This window comes from Taudactylus pleione, unplaced genomic scaffold (genome assembly GCF_031769625.1).
Source record: "Taudactylus pleione unplaced genomic scaffold, aTauple2 ptg000434l, whole genome shotgun sequence".
Classification (NCBI taxonomy): Eukaryota; Metazoa; Chordata; class Amphibia; order Anura; family Myobatrachidae; genus Taudactylus; species Taudactylus pleione.
This window is the reverse complement of record NW_028284836.1, coordinates 6,794,499-6,820,081: the sequence shown is the minus strand read 5'-3', so window position 1 is coordinate 6,820,081 and position 25,583 is coordinate 6,794,499. Positions and strand designations below refer to the sequence as shown.

The window sequence follows — 25,583 nt, the reverse complement described above, 5'->3', positions numbered from 1 at the left end:
TGCGTGTGTGACACCAGTCTGAGAGTGTGACACCAGTCTGAGCGTGTGACACCAGTGTGCGTGTGTGACACCAGTCTGAGCGCGTGACACCAGTCTGAGCGTGTGACACCAGTCTGAGCGTGTGACACCAGTCTGTGCGCGTGTGACACCAGTCTGAGCGCGTGACACCAGTCTGAGCGTGTGACACCAGTCTGAGCGTGTGACACCAGTGTGCGTGTGTGACACCAGTCTGAGAGTGTGACAACAGTCTGAGCGTGTGACACCAGTGTGCGTGTGTGACACCAGTCTGAGCGCGTGACACCAGTCTGAGCGTGTGACACCAGTCTGAGCGTGTGACACCAGTCTGTGCGCGTGTGACACCAGTCTGAGCGCGTGACACCAGTCTGAGCGTGTGACACCAGTCTGAGCGTGTGACACCAGTGTGCGTGTGTGACACCAGTCTGAGAGTGTGACAACAGTCTGAGCGTGTGACACCAGTGTGCGTGTGTGACACCAGTCTGAGCGCGTGACACCAGTCTGAGCGTGTGACACCAGTCTGAGCGCGTGTGACACCAGTCTGAGCGCGTGTGACACCAGTCTGAGCGTGTGACACCAGTGTGCGTGTGTGACACCAGTCTGAGCGTGTGACACCAGTGTGCGTGTGTGACACCAGTCTGAGCGCGTGACACCAGTCTGAGCGTTTGACACCAGTCTGTTGGAATGCTGGAATGACTTAACAGACGTGCAAAATCTTAAGCGCAAGCTGCTATATGTACTGTAAATGTGCTCCTAGCCACAGCCGCAGGAACTTTAGGAACTGCGTATTCTGAATATCCAGCCCACAAAATGGCTGTTTCTTAGTCACAGTCCATCGGGGACACAGGCAGAGACCATGGGTATAGAGTGGAGCGGGAGGAGTCCAAGCACCAACTAGTTAAACTTCTTCTCCCAGCAGCCATAGCTCCTCCCCCTATACCCTCCACCTCGCACTAGGCAGATCAGTTAAGTTCGGCATACCTCCCAACATGACCCACTCCAGGAGGGACACAATGCTCTGGTCCTGGACTTCCCTGGTAAGAGGCGGGGCTACAGCGCAGTTAAAAATTCAAATAGGGGAGGAGCCACACCAACTGTCATTTCACACACTGCCCAACATCACTGGCAGTTGGTGTGACTCCCCTATTTGAATTTTGGACTGTACTGCAGCCCCGCCTCTGGAGCCTCCACCAATCATAAATTACCAGGGAAGTCCAGGACCAGAGCACTGTGTCCCTCCTGGAGAGGGTCATGTTGGGAGGTATGAGTTTGGTGCCCTGCAGAAGCAAGGTACGTGTCACAGACTGCTCAGCCATCTATACTTCTTTTCTTTCATTTTTATTTTTCTATGAGCAGGGAGCGCTAGGCATCCTATAGGACGCCCGCATTGCCGCTTCACCGACCCCCAGCGCCGGTGGCCGTGGCACTGGCTGGCGGGTCAGAGACCTTGGCAGGTTCCCTCAAAATACTCCGGAGACCCGCAACTGGGCGCCGGAGGAAGGTTGGAGCTCAAAAAGTAAGAGCGGCTCCCTAGTTACAGGGAGCCGTGCTGCAGCGGCTGTTACCGGCGGTGCTGACAGCAGTCGCCCGGGCCGCCTGGCGCCACTGCTAGACCACCAGGGCACAGGCAATGGGAAGCTTCATTAGAAGCAGCCATTTCCCTGGGTATTCTAGTTCAGCAAGGGGGAGGTAGGCTCTCCCCATTCAGCCCCTCCCCGCTCCCTTGGCGCGCTCTCTCGCTGCGACAGCCATGCCACAGGGATTCTCTCCCCTCTCCTCCCGACTGTCACACTGAGCGGCCATTTTACCCTGTGAGAGCTTCAGTTAGTGACTGGAGATAAAAAGGGCTCCTGTCTCCCTGTATACTTATTCCCATGGGGTCAGGCTATATTATTCATTATTATTAACAGTTCCTTATATAGCGCAGCATATTCCGTTGCGCTTTACAATTGGAAACATTTATAGAACAAAACAGGGTAATAACAGACAGACATGGAGGTAAGAGGGCCCTGCTCGCAAGCTTACAATCTATAGGGAAATAGGCATTGATACACAAGGATAGGTGCTATATATTGCAATTTGGCCCGGCCAGAATGGAGAGTTTCTTGGTGGGCTGCATGATCCAGTGACACCGGAATGTCGGCCAAATGTCAGGAGGATGTGAGAGAAAGACAATGTGTGAGGTTATGTGAGGACTGTGAGAGGGGATGTAATAAGACATGGAAGCTATGAAGGTTATGTGGTCGGTTCTGGAATCTGATAAGCTTGTCTGAAGAGGTGAGTTTTCAGGGATCGCTTGAAGGATTGAAGACTAGAGGAAAGTCTTCAATCTGCTTCCCCTCTCCTTCAAGCCCTACACTGGCTCCCCTTCCCCTTCAGATGCCAATTCAAGGTTCTTACACTCGCCTACAAAGCCCTCACCAAATCCTCTCCCACGTACATTTCTGACCTTCTCTCCCTTCACATTCCCGCCCGATCACTTCACTCAACAAAGGCATGCCGCCTCTCTTGCCAACTGATTACTTCCTCCCTCTCCCGCATCCAAGATTTTGCCCATGCTGCTCCCTACCTTTGGAATGCTCTCCCTCTCCCTATCCGACTCTCCACCTCTCTACAATCCTTCAAACGGGCTCTCAAGACCCACTACTTCATCAGGGCCTTCCAGCTCTCATCCATACCTTCTGCTACATGCTCCTTCCTCCCTATCTACCCCATCTGTGTCACGCCTGTCTGTCTTCCCCTCCCCTTAGAATGTAAGCTCTCACGAGCAGGGCCCTCTTCCCTCATGTGCTTCTCTTTACATTTTCTTCTACTCCTTACACCCCATAAGGGCACCTAACACGGGACTGCCAACTCCCGGCTGCTTATTGTGAGTGCTTTAATCGCTATTGCAGCAATGTATATATATCGTGTCCTTGTCCTGCCCTGTAATATACTGTAAGTTACTTGTTTCTTATTCACTTATTAGTTCTGTGTACTATGTAAGGTGCTGCGGAACACTTGTGGCGCCATATAAATAAAGGATAATAATAATAATAATAAAGTCTTATTGTGCGTGGTAAGGCATTCTACAGAGTGGGTGCAGCTCGAAGAAAGTCCTGTAACTGTGAGTGGGAGCAAGTAATGCGCGGGGATGAGAGACGCAGATCTTGTGCTGAGCGGAGAGGTCGGGTAGGGAGATATTTTGAGATGAGTGAAGAGATGTATGTTGGTGTGGTTTGGTTAATAGCCTTATGTGTAAGTAACAGTATTTTGTATTAATTACGGTAGAAACCCGGCAGCCAATGGAGGGACTGACAGAGCGGGGCAGCAGACGAAGAACATTTGGCAAGAAAGATAAGCCTCGCAGCTGCATTCATAATGGATTGTAATGGCGATAGCCTGTTTTTGGGAAGACCAGTAAGGAGACTATTGCAATAGTCAATGCGGGAAATAATGAGTGCATGGATTAGAGTTTTTGCAGTGTCTTGTGTGAGATATGGTCGAATTTTGAATATGTTTTTTAGATGTCTGTAACATGATTTTGAGACAGATTGAATGTGGGGAACAAAGGACAGTTCAGAGTCAAGGATGACACCAAGGCAGCGAGCTTGTGGGGCAGGGTGGATTGTTGCGTTATCAACAGTGATAGAGAGATCAGGTTAATAACTGTTATTGGCCGGTGGAAATATAATTAATTCTGCTTTAGAAATATTAAGTTTCAGGTGGCGAAATGACATCCAAGATGAAATTGCAGAAAGACATTCAGTAACACGGACCAATACAGATGGTGATAAATCTGGGGAAGATAGGTAGATTTGAGTATTGTCCACCTACAGATGGTACTGAAATCCAAAAGAGCGGATTAGTTTGCCAAGAGAGGTGGTATAGATTGAGAATAACACAGGACCTAAGACAGAGCCTTGCAGTACTCCAACTGATAAAGGTAGCGAAGAGGAGGCAGAATCAGAAAAACGAACAGTAAAAGAGCGATCAGATAGGTAGGAAGAGAACCAAGAAAGAGCTGTGTCCTTAAGACCTAGGGATTGCAGTGTTTGTATGAGAAGAGAGTGGTCAACAGTGTCAAAAGCAGCAGAGAGATCTAGAAGAACTAGGAGTGAGTAATGGCCTTTAGCCTTGGCAGTGACCAGATCATTTACTACCTTATACACTATGGGGGTCATTCAGACCCGCTCGTGAACGCAGGACGCTCGCAAGCGGGTCGATGTTCCCCCACTGCGCATGCGCACGACAGAGGGAGCTCCGTCGTGCGCATGCGCAAGACCCGGCGAGCGACAGGCTCTCCATCGCTCCGGGTCTCGCACCAAAGGGGGCGTGCTGTCGATGTTGATTGACAGCACGCCCACTTTGGTGGGCGTGCCGGGGGCGTGCCTGCCAGACGGAGGCGTTCCCATGGGAACGCCTACCGTCTCAAGCCGGCCCCACTGATATCACTAGTGATGTCAGTGGGAGTGATTTTGGCTCTGATAGAGCCAAAATCACTCCAGGGCTTGCGGCAGCGAGACCCTACCGCAGGGTATCCGTCGCAAGCCCGATGGTCGCGATGGTCAAGACCATCGCGACCATCATCATGGACGCTCGCATATGCTGTGGGTGGTCACCCACAGCTATGCGAGCGGCCAGGAGGCCGCTCCATTTTCATGGAGGAGGGCCCTGATCAGAGCGTTCGGCTCTGAATCAGGCCCTATGCTCCTTCCTACCGACTGGGGTTTGTATTATTGTGCATTAACTGCCCATTGACACAGCATTGAATGTCTCTGTGTGCAGGTATTTGTGTTCAGGAGAACATTTTATTTCTAAGTTTTCTTCTGGCAGTTTAGTAAATCTCTCATCTGTAAAGCCCTGCTTATTATGGGGTGAGGTCACACTCATTGTACTCCCCCTTTTATTGCACACAGTAGTTTACCTAACTGGTGTGTGCGGACTGCCCTGGATTGCGGTACCAGGTTTTCCAGGGATGGGGGTGCTCCAGTGTTGTGTAACTGCAGGACTTGAACCTCTGTACTTTCTTCTCAGGCTCCGTACCACCATGGGCTCTGTGTCTGGTGTTACACAGATTCGCAGCCAGAGTGTCAGTCAGCCATGACTTCCAGCTGGAACCTCTCTTATAGGTAAGGTTGTTGTTGTCTAAGGACACACAGGGCGGAATTCAATGGATTCCAGACCGTATCGCGCCCGACGGAGCTATTCAATTCTTGCTCCTGTCGGGCGCGATCAGCTGCCAGCGCTACATTTCAGCTCACAGCCCCAGGGGGATGCGAGCTGAAATGTGCGAAAAGTGACCTGTTTGGGCGCGGTCGCGAAAAACGGCATCAATTGAATAGCGGCCCGAGATCTCCTGTCACTTTAGACGGGAGATCCAGACCGCGTAATCAACTGAATTCTGTGGGGCAACCCCAGTGCCCGCTCCCCATACTAGTATCCCTACGGGCCTAGCTGGGTACATTATAGCATTCTGCATTAGGAGCCCTGGATGCAGCCCTTCTCGCTTTAAGTGCAGGTGTCTGTATTTTCCAGCAGAGGCTGGACAGGAACCGCACTTCAGGCACCAGTCTAGCTAGTGCTGCGTCCTAGTCTAGATAGTGCTGCGGCCTAGTCTAGATAGTGCTGCGTCCCAGTCCGGTCATCTGAAGGCCCTCAGCTCACTGGGGAACCATTAGACAGATGGTGTAATGGTTAGCATTACTGCCTCACAAGTGAGATAGTGGGTTTGATTCCCACTATATCCCAAACTGTGTGGAGTCTGTATACTCTCCCTGTACTTGCGTGAGTTTCCTCCATGTACTCTGGTCTATATTCTCTACACTATGTCTAATATTTCAGATGAGACCTTCGTCTACCCCATACCGCAGCTAGATGTAGTCGCCCCGGTTTAACGGGATAAGGGCTGTTCTTTACTTAAAAGTGGCCGAGGCCTAAACAGGATCAGGCCTTGGTTAGTATTTGGACCGCCTGGGAATACCAGGTGTGGTAGTCTACAGACCCCTAAGGCTAGCGCTTCGGTTTTCAAGCTTTGGTAGTTGGTTTCTGCAGAATTCTCACCTTTTGCGCCACGTGTGGACCTTCTAGGGAGGGTTCGTCCTAATAGGCACCTCTGGGTTTCTAAGCACATTGCCTCCTTCAATTCTCTACCTGCTGCGGACTGAGCATAATGAGCCATCTCCTCTGTGGATGCTCACATGGCCCATCTAGTCAAAAACGCTACCTTTCTAGTCCAAATACGGTATCCCTTGGGATCTGACGGACAAGACAACAGAACTCAAAAAGGACTTATATTCTGCAGATGCTATCGCGCATCCAGCCCTGACTTCTAATTATGTAGTTAAAGCCTTTGGAGGTTGGACAGATGCTCTTTTGGAGTGTCCGCATCCTTGGTGGCTGTTAGACAAGCTCTCTGGCTGACTCAGATTTTAGGAAGGCCATACGGACTCTTCCGCTTTCTGGTCATTCGCTAGGATCGTGTTTTGGGCACAATGATGGCGTCCAGGACGACCTTCCTCCCTTCTGTGACCTAGGTCGCGAACTTCAAATTTTCGCTCTTTTCCTCGGAGGTATGGACCAAGGGCCAACCTTTCTCAAAGCTCTGAATCACTCTTCCAGGCCCCGAGCCAAACAGCCCAGGGTCTACCAGTTATCCTACCTCCAGGCCTACCGATAGGCTTGTGTTTGACTAGGCAGACCTCGACCTAGGGGGGTCCCAGCATGGAAGGCTGACTTTTGCTTTTTCCATCACCTGGATGGCCACCGTGCAGGATGCCTGAGAGGTTCTCTCTCCTGGGGCTACCCCATAGCCTTTCAGGAAAGGCCTTAAATCCTATATTTATCACCTGGGGTGAAAGCCCATATGGCCTTGGGTTAAGGCGATTGCTGTACATAGCAGTGGTCTGGTCTCACTCTGCTAGTCTCCTGAGTGCCTGTTTCAGTTCTCCTTAGAGAGGCAAGGACTTAGTGCCAGTCTCCTCTTTGTTCATCTGGAATTCCTCAACACATTGAGGACCTCATTCAGAGTCGGTCGAAGTGGCCGCATGGTCGTACGGGAAAAGGGGCCGGATATTCAAATGATTCCCTCGCAAGTTGTGTCCCTAAGTTCGGATCGGTAGTTGGCCGACCAAGGGGAGGAAGCGGCCGGAATTCAAAAAATTACGCCCCCTTCTCGTACGCATTGCACGTCATCTCCGGGCATATAAGGATTAATCGAGACCATCGGAACTGGTCGTAGAGCTTAAGGTTGACCATACCCTCTCTTAAGCTCTACGATCATGTCAGTGTAAAAACCTCCCATGTCACATGTGCCATGACGCTACTTTGTTAATTATGCACTCCCATAAACCGTATGCACCAGTGGCAAACGCAGGATTTCTAGAGGGGGGTTTCCAAATGCTTGATTTTAGAGTAAGTGTAGCCAGTCCATGAAGAGGACATAATTAGCACTTAACCAGCTTTAGTATGAGTCATACAAAGTATATTGTATGTCATAATTCCATTCTCGTAAGTCATGATAACTAATTTACGTGCAGGGGCATCTGGTTTCTACGTCCGTCTGATCCCTGCCCGGTCTTTGGTTTTTCTCTAGGAACACATCGGTCTCTCCATAGGTCTTTCCACTCCCTCATTTTCCGGTTTTGTTCATTTGACACCTTTGGCCGAAGGGGTTTTCAGTGTAGCTCCGGTGTGTCCCCTCCCATAATGGGATATCTTTGGGAAGTCCCATGGTCTCTGCCTGTGTCCCCTATGGACTGTGAAAAGGAAAAAAGGACCTATGTCTTACCTGGTTAAGTACTTTTCTTCGAACTCCATAGGGGACACAGGCCACCCACCCTGACGCACCGGGCTGGCAGGGTTTTTTTACTCAGTTTCCAGTCCTCCCTTTGCGTTTTGGAGTGTTGGACCAGTATGTGTAGGTTTGTTTTCTCCTCTTCCTCTCTCCTGCCTTGGGCTTGCTAACTAAACTGGCCTGCCTTAGGCTGGGGGGTGGGGGGGTATAGGGGGGGAGGAGCGGGGGCTGCTGGGAGAAGAAGTTTAACTAGTTGGTGCCCGGACTCCTACTGCTCCACCCTATACCCATGGTCTCTGCCTGTGTCCTCTATGGAGTTCGAAGAAAAGGACTTAACCAGGTAAGACATAGGTCCTCTTTTCGACAATGGGTTCACTTGAAAGTGGAAGACAAGTAGTTATATAATCCTGTTATAGATTGGAATGGACACCAGCCTGACAGACAGACAGACAAGTCGTATAGAATTGCTTAATCACTGTCTATAAGCAGCAAAAGAACAAAAAGACAGCACCCGATCACAGTCACTGTACGGATGAAAGCGTCTCACGCCTGACCTCATGGATGTGTTGGCAGAAGGCGGGCACCGTGGTGAGCTGGCTGATCAGGTTCAGGTAGGCGGCGCAGAGTGCGTGTAGGGCACAACGACTGTACGCAGGCAAATTGTCCTCATTATTCAGTGCCAGGTCCTGGAAATAAAAGTATCAGTGAGACACAATCAGCGCTATATGTACTAAGCAGAAGGCTGGAAAACCCAGCGCATAATTATCAAATGCTCAACCGTAAACTGCGCCAAAGCACAATATGATTTATTGCAGATAAGTATAGGGCCTGATACAAAGCTGTGCGCTATTCCTGCCGCAGCTGCGATTTGTGACAATACGCTAATGCGACATTCACAGAAACCTGTATTCAAACGCCCACCGGAGTCTTCGTAGCCGTCCGCACCTGCTTACATATACGCAGCATCAGACGCAGACCGGGCAGAGTGAGTCTATGGTCGCGGAGCATTGGCACCGTACCTGAGACACTGGAGCCATGTTCTCTAAGTACAGGATCGCAAAGACTGCCGGAGACACGTCCCTGAAAAAAGCCGGAACACGCCTCTGCTTTGCCATCACTCCTCATTACTTCCCACAAAACATTCGCTTCCTGTCACTCACTTGCGACTGAATCCTCACCGTAACCATAATGTAATGGCTGCACGTGCGCAATGCGACTGGGACGCATGCGCAAACCACCAATAATCGATCAACTGCGTGAAGATCGGAATAATGTAGAACTCTGAATCAGGCCCAAAGAACGTTATAATTTACTGTATGTTAGACTTAGGGCCGTATTCAATTAGCGGCGATAATATCGCCGGGGATAGAAATCTGCCCTTTTTCGCTGGCGAAATCGGACGATTATTGCAAGTGCGCTCCCTTTTTCGACAAAGAACAGGCGAAAACGGGAGCGATAAAAAAAACAGGCGAAAAAGTTAGGACATGCAGGAAATTGCGTCTGTAACCCAAAACATGGCTGACGTACATCGGAAATTAATTTAGAAGTGTACGATTGGCTGTAATAAAAGCATTTAGGGTACTTAAATTGCGTCGATTGGCGGTAATTTGTGTATTTGAAAATATGTTAAGAAATTATAGAAAGCTATTTTTTTTCCAGGAAATTACTGCTGCACGCAAATTGCGGGTACGTTAAAATGGGGGCAAGTATATTTTCATGTCGTAAAAACGCACTTTTAAAAACCGTTAAAAAAACACCTGCTGCAACTACGTGCAATGTTTAAAACACTTGATGCATCCATACCGCCTCCCAAAATACCAGACCCAGGGCCTGATTTAGCAAGGATCGCTATTCCGCTAATACGCACGCTGTAAATGTTTGCATTCGTATTGCGATCACAGTCTGACATAAGGATGCCCACTTCCCCTTACACACATCCGTATACCTGGGCAACATAGCGAATTAATCGGTAACATTGAGTAACATCGGACCCATACGCACAGGTAAGGCAGGTCAGACCTCACTCGGGAATTGCTTACTATGGCGCACGCTATGAGGCCTCAGGCTGCGTATGGTATCGCAGTGGATAATTTATGCATGCCCCTGAAACGGCGATAAGACTCACTGGCACGCCTGCATTCGCCCGACCACCCCCCCGTCACCACCCACAAACGGCGCTTCCTGTCAATCATTCTGCATTGAGTCTGCGCACCCTCTACATTCGCAGTTCGGATCGCAATTGCTAATTTGCGTACGTGCACTGCGACGCATACACATGCGCAGTGCGAATTAATCAACCGATTGCGTGTGTATTAGCAACTGCGTTCCCCAATAAGTTAAAACTATTTTCATCGATTTCTTTTCCCAAAAAAATTTGACCGGTCGTTTTTTGCAAAATTACGCAACTTACGAAAAACTTTTGGGGTAATTTATCATTAGGAGGGGTGTCCAAAGGGTTCTAAAAGCAATCCCCAAATTTTTAGGCAAAAATAGGGATTTTGCTTTTTTTTTTTCACCTGGTCTGAGACAGTGAAAACTTTTCGCCTGTTTCTCAGTATTCGATTATCGCAGGTGCGATAATTTACTGCGAAAACGGCACTTATCGCACCTTACTGAATACAGCCCTTAATATTCATGTGCGTTTAGTTTCGAATTTATCCAATTTGCATAGTGATTTGTCGGTATCAGAGAGCAGTATGTATGTATGTATGTATGTATGTATGTATGTATGTATGCAGCCTCATTGTAAGGAGGTCAGGAGCAGCTACGTATGTACCCCACACACCTATTATTGGGTGTATTTAATTAAAGAAGGGTATAGCCAGTCCTAACCAGCAACACAAGTACTGTTACAGAAATGAAATTGTTGCTGAATGTGGGCATCCTAATTTTTGTTAAAAAAATTGCTCTAAAGCTGGGTACACACTGTGCTGACAGATCCCCCTGCGGGCAGATCCTCCGACACAGCGGCCAATCAGGTAAGCTACACAGGCTTACCGATCGGTCGCTCAATGTGCGCTCCCTGACATCACAACTGCCGGCCCAGATGAGCTGTCAGTCACCGGTGGTCCCTGCAGTGTGTGTATGTATGGGCAGTTGGCTGACCTCCTGTACACACAGCCAGATGTGCCAATACTACAGGTATCTGCAGCTATATCGGCCATCTGCTGTGCTGCAGAACAGATGCAACACATCTGTGAGCGACAACGTTCACAGACAAACTGGTCTATGTACTAAGCCTTGGATGGAGATAAAGGCTGTGTTTGAAAAATGACAGTTAGGAGCTGATTGGCTGACACCTTATCTCCGTAAATAGTAAATAGACCCCATATCGAGGTACACACCCGCCAACTCGCTCGCCATGTATCGGCCATTTAATTGAATGACCAATACATCGCCCAGTGTGTACCCGCCTTTAGAATCGTTGGGATCGCTGGATGATGCGGTACTGAGTGGGGGGGCAGGGATGAGACATAGCGGAGGACAAAGCAGGACAGAGTGGGGGCAGGGAGTGTGTGATAATATATACATTATGGACACGTTATATGCTGCTACTTCAACGAGTGCGTGCGTTTATCAGTAGGTTAGTACAGAGTAATTGGACAGACCATACTCGGTCATTACCCCATGGCCCAATACTTAGTGGTCCGACTGAACTAGACCTAGCGGCAGACGCGTTTAAGCGTGAGGGAGAACCTTGCGCTGTGCACATTGCGGGTATTTAATGGAGGGAAAAGCCTCTGTTATTTTAGCTTTCATCTCTATGGGCAAAGAGCACAGACGGACGAGGTGTCCTGTCCAGATAACCCAAATTATAGTGGTGCACAAGGTTCTGATGGAACCTCGCCGATATCTGAATCTGCCCCCCAAGAAACAGCCATAAGCCGCTGTATTCTGACTCCCTGGTTCCTCTAGCGCTGAGCTTATCAGAATTTGCCATTTGTCACCATTGTTGTAGGGTTACCATTCTCACCTGCACTGCTAGTACCAGCCGGATTAGATCCACCACCACCTCCTCATTGGCCAGCTCGATGCTAATCATCACCAGCAGGGCGTAGACCGCTTCATAGTGAGCCAGAATGTTGCCCGGGTCGTTACAGCTCAGGTAAATGTGCCGGTAGAGCTGCTGAGCATGCTGGGAACACAACAGCAAGGCATTGTGGGACATGGTTTTATGTTACATTTAATTTGGCTTAACGGAACTGCACCGTTATAAATAAAAGTTAATATTGTGCATTATTATCACAAATCTGTACAGTACTTGTTCTTTAGTATCTTATTCTCTACAAGTGTAGATGAGGGTCATTACCTAACTACATCAATATTCAAATGTGCACTAAATAACAGCTACCAATCAGCATTTGCCTTTTATCTGGCTATTGCAAGTTAGAGGGTGAAAACCAACGTCTGACTGGCTGCAATGGTTTCGAGCAGGTACTGTATGCACCTTTCTGCAACGTTAGTAAATAACCCTCATTGTTTCCCTCTTCTGTCTATGGAGGGACGTTAGCCAGCTGCATTCTAGAACAGAGATTAACAAGGCGCCACCTGCAGGATAGAAGAAGCGGTGCACTACATTACAGATCACCCTACAGTACATGGAGCTAAACATAGGGAAGGACCATTCATCTGTTAGCTTTGCTGCCAACATTGTAACAGAATTTGCAGGGTCACTTAGTGGCAGGGCAGCTGAATCTCAGCCCATCGTGCATTGCCCCATCCCTCCCTGCGTTTAAACTTTGCTTTTCGGGACCACAACAGCAGGCAGCCAAAAAGGGCCAGCCTTGGGGCGTTATTAGCACCCCTGCAGTCACACGCACTTGCCGACTTCTAGCTCCCTCCTTCTGGGAGGGAGCTGTCGGGCGTCCTCAGCAGGGGGGCGTGTCACATCAAAAGGGGGTGTGGCCCAGAAAATGACTCGACAATGGGGGCGGGGCATGGGCGTGACAGCACAATCGCGTCACCGCCCCCCCCGTTGCCGGGGATTATACTGTATTTGGGGGGGGGGGGGGGTGGGGGCAGATAGATCGCCGGGGACCGGGAGGCTTGCCTACCTTTCCGGGAGCGGCACCCGATTTTCGGGAGGCTCCCGACCAAATCGGGAGGGTAGGCAAGTATGCAGTCACAGCTCCCCTCAACACCGGCCGAGGTTATAGGGATAAACCTCCCAGCAATCAGCCCTAGATCTGGGACTGTCCTGCCTACATCAGAGCAGTGGGGAGGTGTGTGACACAGACAATATGGACCTTGGACAATGCATTATTATATGGCTATTAAGCATAGTAATAAAGCTTTGCCTGCATTATTAAATACTGTTCTTAATAATTAAGCTGCATACACACACAACGATTTAGTAAATGAACGATTTTAGTAAACGATTTTCGTTCATTTTTTCAAGGGAAATATGAACAAAATCGTCCATTTACTAAATGTAATGAACGATTTTTTTTTTAACTACAAACGATTTTTGCATATTCCCTTACTGAAAATCGTTGAGTTGGTCAGTCTGACTGGACTACAAACGTGAACGTGCATGAACGATAATCGTTCATTGTTTTAACTCAGAAAGTGAACAAATTTTTCATGATTGATCGATCGTTATCGATAATCGTTCAAAAAATCGTTGTGTGTGTATGCACCTTAACTTATAAAGCTCAACAGATAATGATAGTTTAAATCAATATACAGGTTAAATGGTAAAGAACTGTAAGGACAATGGTGGAATGGAGAAACTGGTGTTTGAGCTAATGCAATACACAGAGCTCTGGGCCTAATTCAGACCCGCTCGCGAGCGCTGAGCGCTCGCAAGCAGGTCGATGTTGGCCCAGTGCACCATCGTGCGCATGCGCGAGACCCGGATAGCGACGGGCACGCCGTCGCTATGGGTCTCGCTAAAAAAGGGGGCGTGCTGTTGATGGTGAGTGACAGCACGCACCCTTTGGCCAGACGGAGGCAGTCCCATGGGAACGCCTACCGTCTGGGTCCAGCCATACTGACATCACAAGTGATGTCAGTGGGAGTGCTTTCGGCTCTGATAGAGTCAAAAGCACTCCTACCACAAGGGTCTCATCGCAAGCCCGAAGGTCGCAATGGTATTGACCATCGTGACCATCTTCCTGGCCGCTCGCTATAGCTGTGGGTGGTCACAGGAGGCCACTCTAAAAATTCAGAAGGACGGCCCTGAATCAGGGCCTCTATCCTATATAAATTAAAGTTGTGTAAAGTAGTGAATGAAGCAATATAGTAAATCACCATGCGTACCTTCTTCATGAACAGCGTGTCCTGTCTAGAACATTTGTCCACCTTGAGCTTCAGTACGGCGATATCAGGAACAGTACTAGGATCACATAAGCACATAATGGCGGCTCTCAGTATTCTGTATACACAGCGTAATCCCTGCACATTACCCCTCTATGTAGCGGGAGCTCAAGCTGAAATATGTGCGCAGGAAATAACCGCACTGAGGACAAAACATATCAGTAAGATATTTATCAAGGTGTTTATATTTTATAGTAACAGATTCTCTGTATATATTCTCTGTAAGGCGCTGCGGAATATGTGTGCACTATAAAAATAACTGATAATACTAAATACAGATGCACCCTCATGCACCTTTCATGCCAAATAGTCCCGCTCGGAACGCCAAGTAGTTCGCGACTTAGCTGCACCAAGCGTCTTTTTTTTCTTCGAATTCGTGTCTTATTCGCACAACTAAAGCGACAAAACTACACTGACCATTGGAATTAAGTTGCGAATCTAATTTCGATACGAGCGACGGCGGCCATTCCCCCCGCCACGTTCCTTTATGGTCAATCTGCAACTTAGTACACGTCATACCAATTCTTTTGCAACAAAAGTAGCAAAGTAGCTTTGAATTGAAAAATGAACCAGACAATTTAACATCCGCCATTTTTATTTGCTCGGAACCTTGTGATAGAACTCCTGCACTTGTGAATGCCACTGTTTCTTTCTCTATTAGTTATTTATTATATCTGATCGGTCATCAGATCATAAAGGCATTTTAATGGCTTGAAATCGTTCAATGAGGCAGCGATAGATATGACGGGCGCAGGTGATAGATTGTAGCTTGTTTTTTTTTTTAAATGCAAAAGGAAAGCACTTTGGGACTGATTCAGGCTTGTACGCAAACCCGACCGTTTGCGTGCAAGTCCGATGGTGAGGGGACTGCGCGTGTGAGATTGAGCAGAACGGGTCCTGCGTTGTCGCTCACACTTCCACCCAGGGTCTGCGTCTTCCGATGCTGATTTCCTGAGCCTTTCCGGCGCTCATTCGGAGTAAGATTAGGCTCACTCAGATGGCCGATGGCTGCGGATCTGAGGAGCTGGCAGGAGCATAAATACGGCAGCTGCGTCTTTCTGTGATTTACATAACACTATTAGTATTATTTTCTTCTTCACTTGTCCATAGGGGACACAGGGGCTATGCTGGGTAATGTCCCAGTTGGTGGATCGCTTTACAGCTCCCGCACATGTCCTTCTTACTTTGGGGGTCGAAGCCGCCCCTATTATGCAGCCTCATCTGCAGCTGCCTGTGCTGGAACCCCCCATGGATGAGCAGCTTCTCGCAATCAGGGCAGGGCTTAGCACAGGTGTCTGCCTCCTTTCAGCAATGCTGTCTGCAGTGGGTCTGGAGTAGCTGCAAGGCAACCTATTGCTCATCTTGATTTTATTTACCTGTAACTATATGGATGTCCTATTCCTGATACTTGTCTTATGTACTATGATGAACTTGGGGTGAGAAACATGGCGTGTATTATAGAGAGCTTCAGGTGACCGATGCCGTGTATTATAGAGAGCTTCAGGTGACCGATGCCGTGTATTATAGAGAGCTTCAGGTGACCGATGCTGTGTATTATAGAGAGCTTCAGGTGACCGATGCCATGTATTATAGAGAGCTTCAGGTGACCGATGGCTTGTATTATAGAGACCTTCAGGTGACCGATGCCGTGTATTATAGAGAGCTTCAGGTGACCGATGCCATGTAGTATAGAGAGCTTCAGGTGACCGATGCTGTGTATTATAGAGAGCTTCAGGTGACCGATGCCATGTATTATAGAGAGCTTCAGGTGACCGATGCCGTGTATTATAGAGAGCTTCAGGTGACCGATGCCGTGTATTATAGAGACCTTCAGGTGACCGATGCCGTGTATTATAGAGACCTTCAGGTGACCGATGCCGTGTATTATAGAGAACTTCAGGTGACCGATGCCATGTATTATAGAGAGCTTCAGGTGACCGATGCCGTGTATTATAGAGAGCTTCAGGTGACCGATGTCGTGTATTATAGAGAGCTTCAGGTGACTGATGCCGTGTATTATAGACAGCTTCAGGTGACCGATGCCGTGTATTATAGAGACCTTCAGGTGACCGATGCCGTGTATTATATAGAGCTTCAGGTGACCGATGCCGTGTATTATAAAGAGCTTCAGGTGACCGATGCCGTGTATTATAGAGAGCTTCAGGTGACCGATGCCATGTATTATAGAGCTTCAGGTGACTGATGCCGTGTATTACAGAGAGCTTCAGGTGACCGGCATGCTGCAATGGGCTTTCTATAATAATAAACTTGTGGTAGGCTTCATGAGTATTATAATGAACAACATACTAATGAACAATTAAATGTAACTCTGATACAGGGTAGACATTAGGGTACCTCAGGATGTAGAGGACATGTCTGGAACAGAGGTCATCCTAATGTACCAGCGGGTTGGTGTGACCAGGTCCTGTCCTGGCCAGTCTGGTGACCTACCTTATAGGTGAGAACTTGTGCCTGTTCCCATGGCGATCTATCAACGAGACGAGAATCTCCAGGACAAAGAGTCGGATCTCGGCATCTTCCATCAGGATGGAGGAAAGCAGCGGGTCAAGGAAGGAGCTGGGTAAGGCCGTCAGCATATTGTTGCACTGAAATCCCAGGGACACCTATCAATGTAAAATAACGGGGGGGTTCACTTATAACGAAAAGGAGATGTTATAGAGAAGGAGGCAGAGGAAGCATTGTGCAGATACACAATGTGTTATTAAATATGACCCACATAGGGTACATAAACAGAGGGTGCACTAGACAATAGGAAATAGTCTATACTGGGGAATTATCTGCTAATTATCCTCATCCAAACTCTGTGTTGGATTCCAAATTATATACACAGCAGTACTGTATATAAAATACTCCAAGGTGCTGTCCATACTATATGTCAGCAGGAAGCATTTCTCAGATAAAGTGGGATCGGCGATGATGAGTGGACTTTTGGTCCAAAACAGCCCCCTTCCTAGAGACTCAACACATAACACATTGGACACTACAGCTTACTGCTCACTATAACCGGAGACGGGTTCATTCTATAAACCACATAACAGTAAACTGACTAAACAATAACCAAATACAGTTATTTATGGAGCAGGTGTGTGAATTTACTGTACACAGATTCACATTGTTCTTAGTCCATCCTTTAGAGATGACAATGGGGGTCATTCAGACCCGGTCGCAAGCACCGATGTGCTCGCAACTGGGTCGATGGACTCTCTCGCTCCGGAGCTCTCTACAAAAGGGGCGGCTGTCGATGTTGATCGACAGCTCGCCCCTTTTTGTTGGCGGGCCAAGGGGGTGGTTTCCAAAACTGAGGCGTTCCTTAAGGAACGCCTACCGTTTTGTGGGCGGCCGCACTGACATCATCAGTGATGTCAGTGGGAGCTTCCTGCTCGATCAGAGCAGAAAGCTCCCTGGGGCTTACGGGTGCCCAGACCCAATCTTAGGGTCTGGTCGCAAGCCCCGATGGTCGCATCACCCTGGTCGCTAGCTAAGCTGAGGGTGCTAACCCACAGCTTAGCTTGCGACCAGGAGGCCGCACCAAAAAACTAGAAGCGGCCGCCCTCATTCAGAGAGAGTGATTGCTTCTTACGACCACCTCTGAATGAGGTCCAATGTTCCAAATAACTGCTTTTACAGAAGAAGAATGTGATGCACTGTATGTAAGAAATTGTGAAACGCGTTACCTGAAGTAGAGACTTCAGCAGCATAATCTGGATCAGACGATTCCTGTTTTCTCTGCAATATTAAACACAAGGGACTTGGCTACTTTGCTGCAAAATGTAAGAATAAAAAGCAAGGACAGAGGCGACAACATTTGCAGAACCAGCGGACTTAAGGTACAGGGGTGATCCAGCATTTTACAACATACACAAATCTGAATGTAAAAGATCCAACAACATAACAGATAAAGATGTCTGGCAATAAGAGGTTCTTTTATCAAAGGTCCTAAACGGAACAGTTAAATAACGATTCTCTTTGCCGTCATTTTGTCTGTAAAATGCCCATTTATCAAAGGTTCCACTGATAGTTACCTGTGTCTAAAATATCCATCAGGAAAGGACAGTTGATGGCATTAGAGTTGCAGACACATTAGGGTTATATAACGATAATCCTTATATGACTGATTCCTTGAATCGGATCTAAAGTTACAAAATTCATCAGAAAGCTTAGTGGTATATTCAATTACACACGGCGTGCTGCCGGGCATTGCTGCGATGCTCAGCTGCGCACATATCAGCCACGTGCGGTTCCTGCGCACGTCTCTGGGGTGCCAAGAAGGACAAGTGATGTTACTGGCTGTGATGAGTTGCTCTGGGCCAGCACCCCAGGGCAATTAGTAACTTACTATAAAATGCAGCCACTTAAGCTCAATCTGGCAACATTTTATCATTATTTTTAACATTTGAAATTTTTTTAATATGACCCTTACATGCAAACTGTGTGCACCAGCTACAAATGTAAAACTGCAAAATAAAATCGGTGTACGGACGTGTCCTTGCTCATCTAGCCTTAATACGCCGTGCAGCGTGATATGCCCGGCGTAAGTGAGCCGTCAGGTCCCGTTCAGCTCTGCCAGCGTCAGGCGTCTTTTTGTGCCGAAAATGCATCAACGTCGTAACATGATGTGACTAGGAAGCGCCAGGAGGCTGCGCTGATTAATTTGTTCCGCAGCGCCTTACACAGTACATAAACAAGTTGTAGACAACCGACTTACAGAACAATACAGGACCAGGACATGGATAATATACAGTACATTGCTACATTAGCGACCACCACACCCTGATAAGTAACAGAGCGTAAGCAGCCAAGTGTTAGGTGCCCTAGTGGTGAGTAAGAAGTAGATGAAACTAAGGACCTCATTCAGAGCCGGACGCTATTTGCGCTCGCTCGTTCAGAAAATAGGGGTGGCTATTCAAATCAACCGTTCGCTCTTTGCGGTCTGTTCACGCCTCTAGGTCTGAACGAGCGAACCAAACATGCGGTCGTTTTTTGGAAAACTACGCCCCCTGGCCGCTCGCATCCTACGTCATGTCCGCTATTTATTAGATTAATCGAGTACATCGACCAGCGTATGAACTGCTCGCTATTCTTGTGGTTGGTTTTTCCTACCGCAATCATGCGAGCAGTTCTGACTATAAAATAACCCAGTGACGTGGTCAATGACGCTGCTGTATTAATTATGCACACCCATAAAATGCCCATTTTGACCTTTAAGCACGCCTGCGTTCGGATCTCCACTCCCCGTTTTCAAGCACCTTCCCCTGTTACCACCCACATACGCCTCCTCCTGTCACTCAAAATAGCAGGCATTCGCTATTTAGCGAACAAACGATTTTCGGCCGCAATGACTGGTTCGCGCATGCGTATTACGATCCGTACGCATGCGCAGTTGTGCAAACATCGCTCGGAACGAACGAGCGGCCGCTTACGAGCGGCTCTGAATCAGGCCCTAAAGTAGGGAGAAGCACAAGAGGGTAGAGGGCCCTGCTCGTAAGAGCTTACATTCTAAAAGGGAGGGGCACATAGACAGGGGTGACACAGATGGGGTAGGCGGGGAGAAAGGAAGATGTAGCAGAGAATTAGAATGTTAGCTGGAAGGCTTTGATGAAGTAGTGGGTCTTGAGAGCCCGTTTGAAGGATTGCAAAGAGGTGGAGAGTCTGATGGGGAGTGGGAGAGAGTTCCAGAGGTGGGGAGCAGTGCGGGCAAAATCTTGGAGGCGGGAGTGGGAGGAAGTAATCAGCTGGCATGAAAGGCGGCGTGCATTAGTTGAACGAAGAGAGCGGAGAGGAGAGTGAAGGGAGATGAGATCAGAGATGTATATGGGGAAGATTGGGTGAGGGCTTTGTAAGTGAGCGTGAGAACCTTAAATTGGGTTCTGAAGGGGAAGGGGAGCCAGTGGAGGGCTTGTAGGAGAGGGGAGGCAGATGTAGAGCCTTTGGAGAGGAATATAAGCCGTGCAGCAGCATTAAGGTTAGACTGGAGAGGAGAGAGATGGGATTTGGGGAGGCCAGAGAGGAGGAGGTTACAGTAGTCCGATCTGGAGATGACCAGTGACTGGATGAGGGTTTTAGTAGCATCCTGGGTGAGATAGGGTCTGATCTTAGAAATATTTTTGAGATGGAAACGACAGGACTGTGAAAGATTCTGGATATGTGGTTTGAAGGAGAGGGATGAGTCCAGGATAACTCCAAAACAGCGCACTTTGGGGCTAGATGAGATAGTTATACCATCAATTGATAAAGAAATAGTGGGAAGTGAGGTTATGTGGGAGGGTGGGAAGACGATCAGCTCTGTCTTATACATATTAAGTTTAAGAAATCGAAGAGATAGCAGAGAGACAGTTGGAGATACGAGTGGGAAGAGAGGGGGAGAGATCAGGGGAAGAAAAGCAGATTTGAGTATCATCAGTATAGAGATGATAATGGAGGTCAAAAGAGCTGATGAGTTTACCTAGAGAGGACATATAGAGAGAGAATAGGAGAGGTCCAAGAACAGAACTTGGGGAACACCTACTGTAAGAGGCTGTGGGGGGGAAGAGGAGTCATGAGAGAAAACTGAGAAAGATCGGTCAGAGAGGTAGGATGACAGCCAGGAGAGGGCAGTGTCATGTAGACCAAGGGAGTGAAGGATATGCAGCAGGAGAGGGTGGTCCACAGTGTCAAAAGCAGCAGAGAGATCAAGGAGAATGAGAAGAGATGACCTTTGGATTTGGCAGCAAGGAGGTCGTTGTTGACTTTCGTGAGGGCAGTTTCAGTGGAGTGGCGAGAACGGAAGCCGGACTGAAAAGGGTCAAGGAGAGAGTGGGAGGAAAGAAAAGTGGTAAGGCGGTTGTAGACAATACGCTCAAGGAATTCTGAGGCAAAAGGGAGGAGAGAGGTGGGTCGGTAGTTAGAAAGAAGGTTAGGATCTAGGGTAGATTATTTTAAGAATGGGGGAGACAAGGGCATGCTTGAATGCAGAAGGGACAGTGCCTGATGAGAGGGAGAGGTTAATTAGGTGGGCAAGATGGGAGCAGGCAGAAGGAGAGAGGAAGCGGAGGAGGCGGGAGGGGATAGGATCAAGGGGGGAGGTGGAAGGGGGGAGGACCGGATGAGGGCAATGACTTCCTCTCCATATACAGGCGAGAAGGATGTTAAGAGTTGGTAAAGTTGATGGTGAGGGTTTATCCGGGAAAGGAGGAGGTGGAGAGCTGGGGGACTGGTTGGATATGATGTCCTGATGTATGGACTCAATTTTAAATGTTTAGTAGGTAGCAAAGTCAAGGGCAGAGAGCAAGGAGGGGAGAGAAGGAGGGGGTGGGCGAAGGAGGGAGTTGAAGGTGGTGAAGAGACGCTGGGGATTAGAGGACTGAGAGGAGATGAGGATCTTGAAATATGACTGTTTAGAGAGGGAGAGAGCAGCACTATAGGATGAGAGCATAAATCTGAAATGGGGAAAATCTGCCTTAGAGTGTGAAATACAAGTGTCACATATCACATTGATCAGCACCTGTGTGTCCTACTCACATCATGTTGTGACTTCGATGCATTTTCGTCACAAAAAGACGCAACAAATATGCTCGGCGCTAGCAGAGGCCCACGTGACTTGTTGCGCCATGAAGGGCTGTTTGACGCGACTGCAGCAAAGACGGGTGAGGACACATCTGTATATCAAAGACTGTACTGCAAACACATCTAGCCCATTAAACCATTTAAATCTGACTTATTTAGAATTTGAAACTGGTTCAACATATTTGAACATGGGGCAGACTTGCAAATGAGCATAAAACCCTTCCGGTAAGTCAGCGGTGGAGAACAGACGCTAAGGCCTCTGAATTTGCACCTGGACCCATGTGCGGATGAGGATGCATTAAGGTGAGGGGTTCGCCAAACGCACGCCTGCCGTATAGCGGCCATGGGGCAGCCTTACCCTGATTTGCTTGGCTCCGTAGGGTGATGCATTGAAGGAAGAGGCACTTTCCCCATTATAAAGAGCATGACTTCTGACCTCTGATATGTGGGCAGCGTGCTGGCAAATGATCCTGGAAACAACACAAACTGGAGTTCAGCACCAATGACAGAACCACAGGTACAGTACCAGACATGCTGGAAACGGACGATCGGCTCCTTTGGGTTAGGGCACATTTCCATGAGTGCTCTGACAGCTGTAGGACAGGCAGATTAAAGCCCACTGTATACAGGGGGGGTGCACACCGTCTGCCAGCTGAGATAGAAAGTGTATTATCTGACTAAGGCCATAGTTATTTACATTGTAAGCTCAATCATAATATTTGTTACTCTCAATGCCTTGGTTGTCTAATGCACTAAAAGGAAATTATAGCTTTACCTACATTTCTAGACAGCATATCCACAAATGTGGAGGACAATGCAAAGGCGTACCATTAATCATTTATATGCATATTATAGTGATGTCTCATTTGTGTCTGTCCTCCAGTTTCGAGCATATCCACATAAGTTGTATACTGATACTGTCTCTGGGTACCATGGATGTTTAGCACCTACTATGTCACGTAAAAGGCTCACAGTGACCTTAATATATTGCTGCAAATAAAGCAGTACTGTGCTGCCCTCTGCTGGACATGGTTTATACTGTGATGTACAGGTAGAGCGGAGGTCTGTAGTGTGATGTACTGGTAGAGCAGAGGTATGTAGTGTGAGGTACTGGTAGAGCAGAGGTCTGTAGTGTGATGTACTGGTAGAGCAGAGGTATATACTGTGATGTACTGGTAGAGCAGAGGTATGTACTGTGATGTACTGGTAGAGCAGAGGAATGTACTGTGATGCACTGGTAGAGCGGAGGTCTGTACTGTGATGTACTGGTAGAGCGGAGGTCAGTACTGTGATGTACTGGTAGAGTAGAGGTCTTTTGTGTGATGTACTGGTAGAGCAGAGGTCTGTAGTGTGATGTACCGGGAGAGCATAGGTATGTAGTGTGATGTACTGGTAGAGCAGAGGTCTGTAGTGTGATGTACTGGTAGAGCAGAGGTCAGTAGTGTGATGTACTGGTAGAGCAGAGGTCTGTAGTGTGAAGTACTGGTAGAGCAGAGGTCTGTAGTGTGACGTCCTGGTAGAGCAGAGGTCTGTAGTGTGATGTACTGGTAGAGCAGAGGTATGTGCTGTGATGTACTGGTAGAGCAGAGGTCTGTAGTGTGATGTACTGGTAGAGCAGAGGTCTGTACTGTGATATACTGGTAGAGCATAATTCTGTAGTGTGATGTACTGGTAGAGCAGAGGTCTGTAGTGTGATGTACTGGTAGAGCAGAGGGCTGTAGTGTGATGTACTGGTAGAGCAGAGTTCTGTAGTGTGATGTACTGGTAGAGCAGAGGTCAGTAGTGTGATGTACTGGTAGAGCAGAGGTATGTAGTGTGAGGTACTGGTAGAGCAGAGGTCTGTAGTGTGATGTACTGGTAGAGCAGAGGAATGTACTGTGATGTACTGGTAGAGCAGAGGAATGTACTGTGATGTACTGGTAGAGCAGAGGTATATACTGTGATGTACTGGTAGAGCAGAGGTATGTACTGTGATGTACTGGTAGAGCAGAGGAATGTACTGTGATGCACTGGTAGAGCGGAGGTCTGTACTGTGATGTACTGGTAGAGCGGAGGTCAGTACTGTGATGTACTGGTAGAGTAGAGGTCTTTTGTGTGATGTACTGGTAGAGCAGAGGTCTGTAGTGTGATGTACCGGGAGAGCATAGGTATGTAGTGTGATGTACTGGTAGAGCAGAGGTCTGTAGTGTGATGTACTGGTAGAGCAGAGGTCAGTAGTGTGATGTACTGGTAGAGCAGAGGTCTGTAGTGTGAAGTACTGGTAGAGCAGAGGTCTGTAGTGTGACGTCCTGGTAGAGCAGAGGTCTGTAGTGTGATGTACTGGTAGAGCAGAGGTATGTGCTGTGATGTACTGGTAGAGCAGAGGTCTGTAGTGTGATGTACTGGTAGAGCAGAGGTCTGTACTGTGATATACTGGTAGAGCATAATTCTGTAGTGTGATGTACTGGTAGAGCAGAGGTCTGTAGTGTGATGTACTGGTAGAGCAGAGGGCTGTAGTGTGATGTACTGGTAGAGCAGAGTTCTGTAGTGTGATGTACTGGTAGAGCAGAGGTCAGTAGTGTGATGTACTGGTAGAGCAGAGGTATGTAGTGTGAGGTACTGGTAGAGCAGAGGTCTGTAGTGTGATGTACTGGTAGAGCAGAGGAATGTACTGTGATGTACTGGTAGAGCAGAGGAATGTACTGTGATGTACTGGTAGAGCAGAGGTATATACTGTGATGTACTGGTAGAGCAGAGGTATGTACTGTGATGTACTGGTAGAGCAGAGGAATGTACTGTGATGCACTGGTAGAGCGGAGGTCTGTACTGTGATGTACTGGTAGAGCGGAGGTCAGTACTGTGATGTACTGGTAGAGTAGAGGTCTTTTGTGTGATGTACTGGTAGAGCAGAGGTCTGTAGTGTGATGTACCGGGAGAGCATAGGTATGTAGTGTGATGTACTGGTAGAGCAGAGGTCTGTAGTGTGATGTACTGGTAGAGCAGAGGTCAGTAGTGTGATGTACTGGTAGAGCAGAGGTCTGTAGTGTGAAGTACTGGTAGAGCAGAGGTCTGTAGTGTGACGTCCTGGTAGAGCAGAGGTCTGTAGTGTGATGTACTGGTAGAGCAGAGGTATGTGCTGTGATGTACTGGTAGAGCAGAGGTCTGTAGTGTGATGTACTGGTAGAGCAGAGGTCTGTACTGTGATATACTGGTAGAGCATAATTCTGTAGTGTGATGTACTGGTAGAGCAGAGGTCTGTAGTGTGATGTACTGGTAGAGCAGAGGGCTGTAGTGTGATGTACTGGTAGAGCAGAGTTCTGTAGTGTGATGTACTGGTAGAGCAGAGGTCAGTAGTGTGATGTACTGGTAGAGCAGAGGTATGTAGTGTGAGGTACTGGTAGAGCAGAGGTCTGTAGTGTGATGTACTGGTAGAGCAGAGGAATGTACTGTGATGTACTGGTAGAGCAGAGGAATGTACTGTGATGTACTGGTAGAGCAGAGGTATATACTGTGATGTACTGGTAGAGCAGAGGGATGTACTGTGATGTACTGGTAGAGCAGAGGAATGTACTGTGATGCACTGGTAGAGCGGAGGTCTGTACTGTGATGTACTGGTAGAGCGGAGGTCAGTACTGTGATGTACTGGTAGAGTAGAGGTCTTTTGTGTGATGTACTGGTAGAGCAGAGGTCTGTAGTGTGATGTACCGGGAGAGCATAGGTATGTAGTGTGATGTACTGGTAGAGCAGAGGTCTGCAGTGTGATGTACTGGTAGAGCAGAGGTCAGTAGTGTGATGTACTGGTAGAGCAGAGGTCTGTAGTGTGAAGTACTGGTAGAGCAGAGGTCTGTAGTGTGACGTCCTGGTAGAGCAGAGGTCTGTAGTGTGATGTACTGGTAGAGCAGAGGTATGTGCTGTGATGTACTGGTAGAGCAGA

The 25,583-nt window shown here is 48.1% G+C and overlaps 1 protein-coding gene across 4 annotated transcripts in view; it reads right to left on the bottom strand.

The window, feature by feature from the left end:
* EFR3B (EFR3 homolog B) overlaps nucleotides 1-25,583 on the bottom strand; it is a 361,584-nt gene that overhangs the window by 47,362 nt on the left and 288,639 nt on the right. For all 4 annotated transcript variants that reach the window (XM_088447581.1, XM_088447583.1, XM_088447582.1 and 1 more), the window contains 6 exons: nucleotides 22,029-22,140; nucleotides 17,803-17,854; nucleotides 16,559-16,731; nucleotides 14,051-14,126; nucleotides 11,763-11,924; nucleotides 8,344-8,475 (listed from right to left, as the gene is read on the bottom strand). In XM_088447581.1, the coding sequence (XP_088303707.1) occupies nucleotides 8,344-8,475; nucleotides 11,763-11,924; nucleotides 14,051-14,126; nucleotides 16,559-16,731; nucleotides 17,803-17,854; nucleotides 22,029-22,140 (707 nt within the window). The remainder of the gene's footprint in view (nucleotides 1-8,343; nucleotides 8,476-11,762; nucleotides 11,925-14,050; nucleotides 14,127-16,558; nucleotides 16,732-17,802; nucleotides 17,855-22,028; nucleotides 22,141-25,583) is intronic.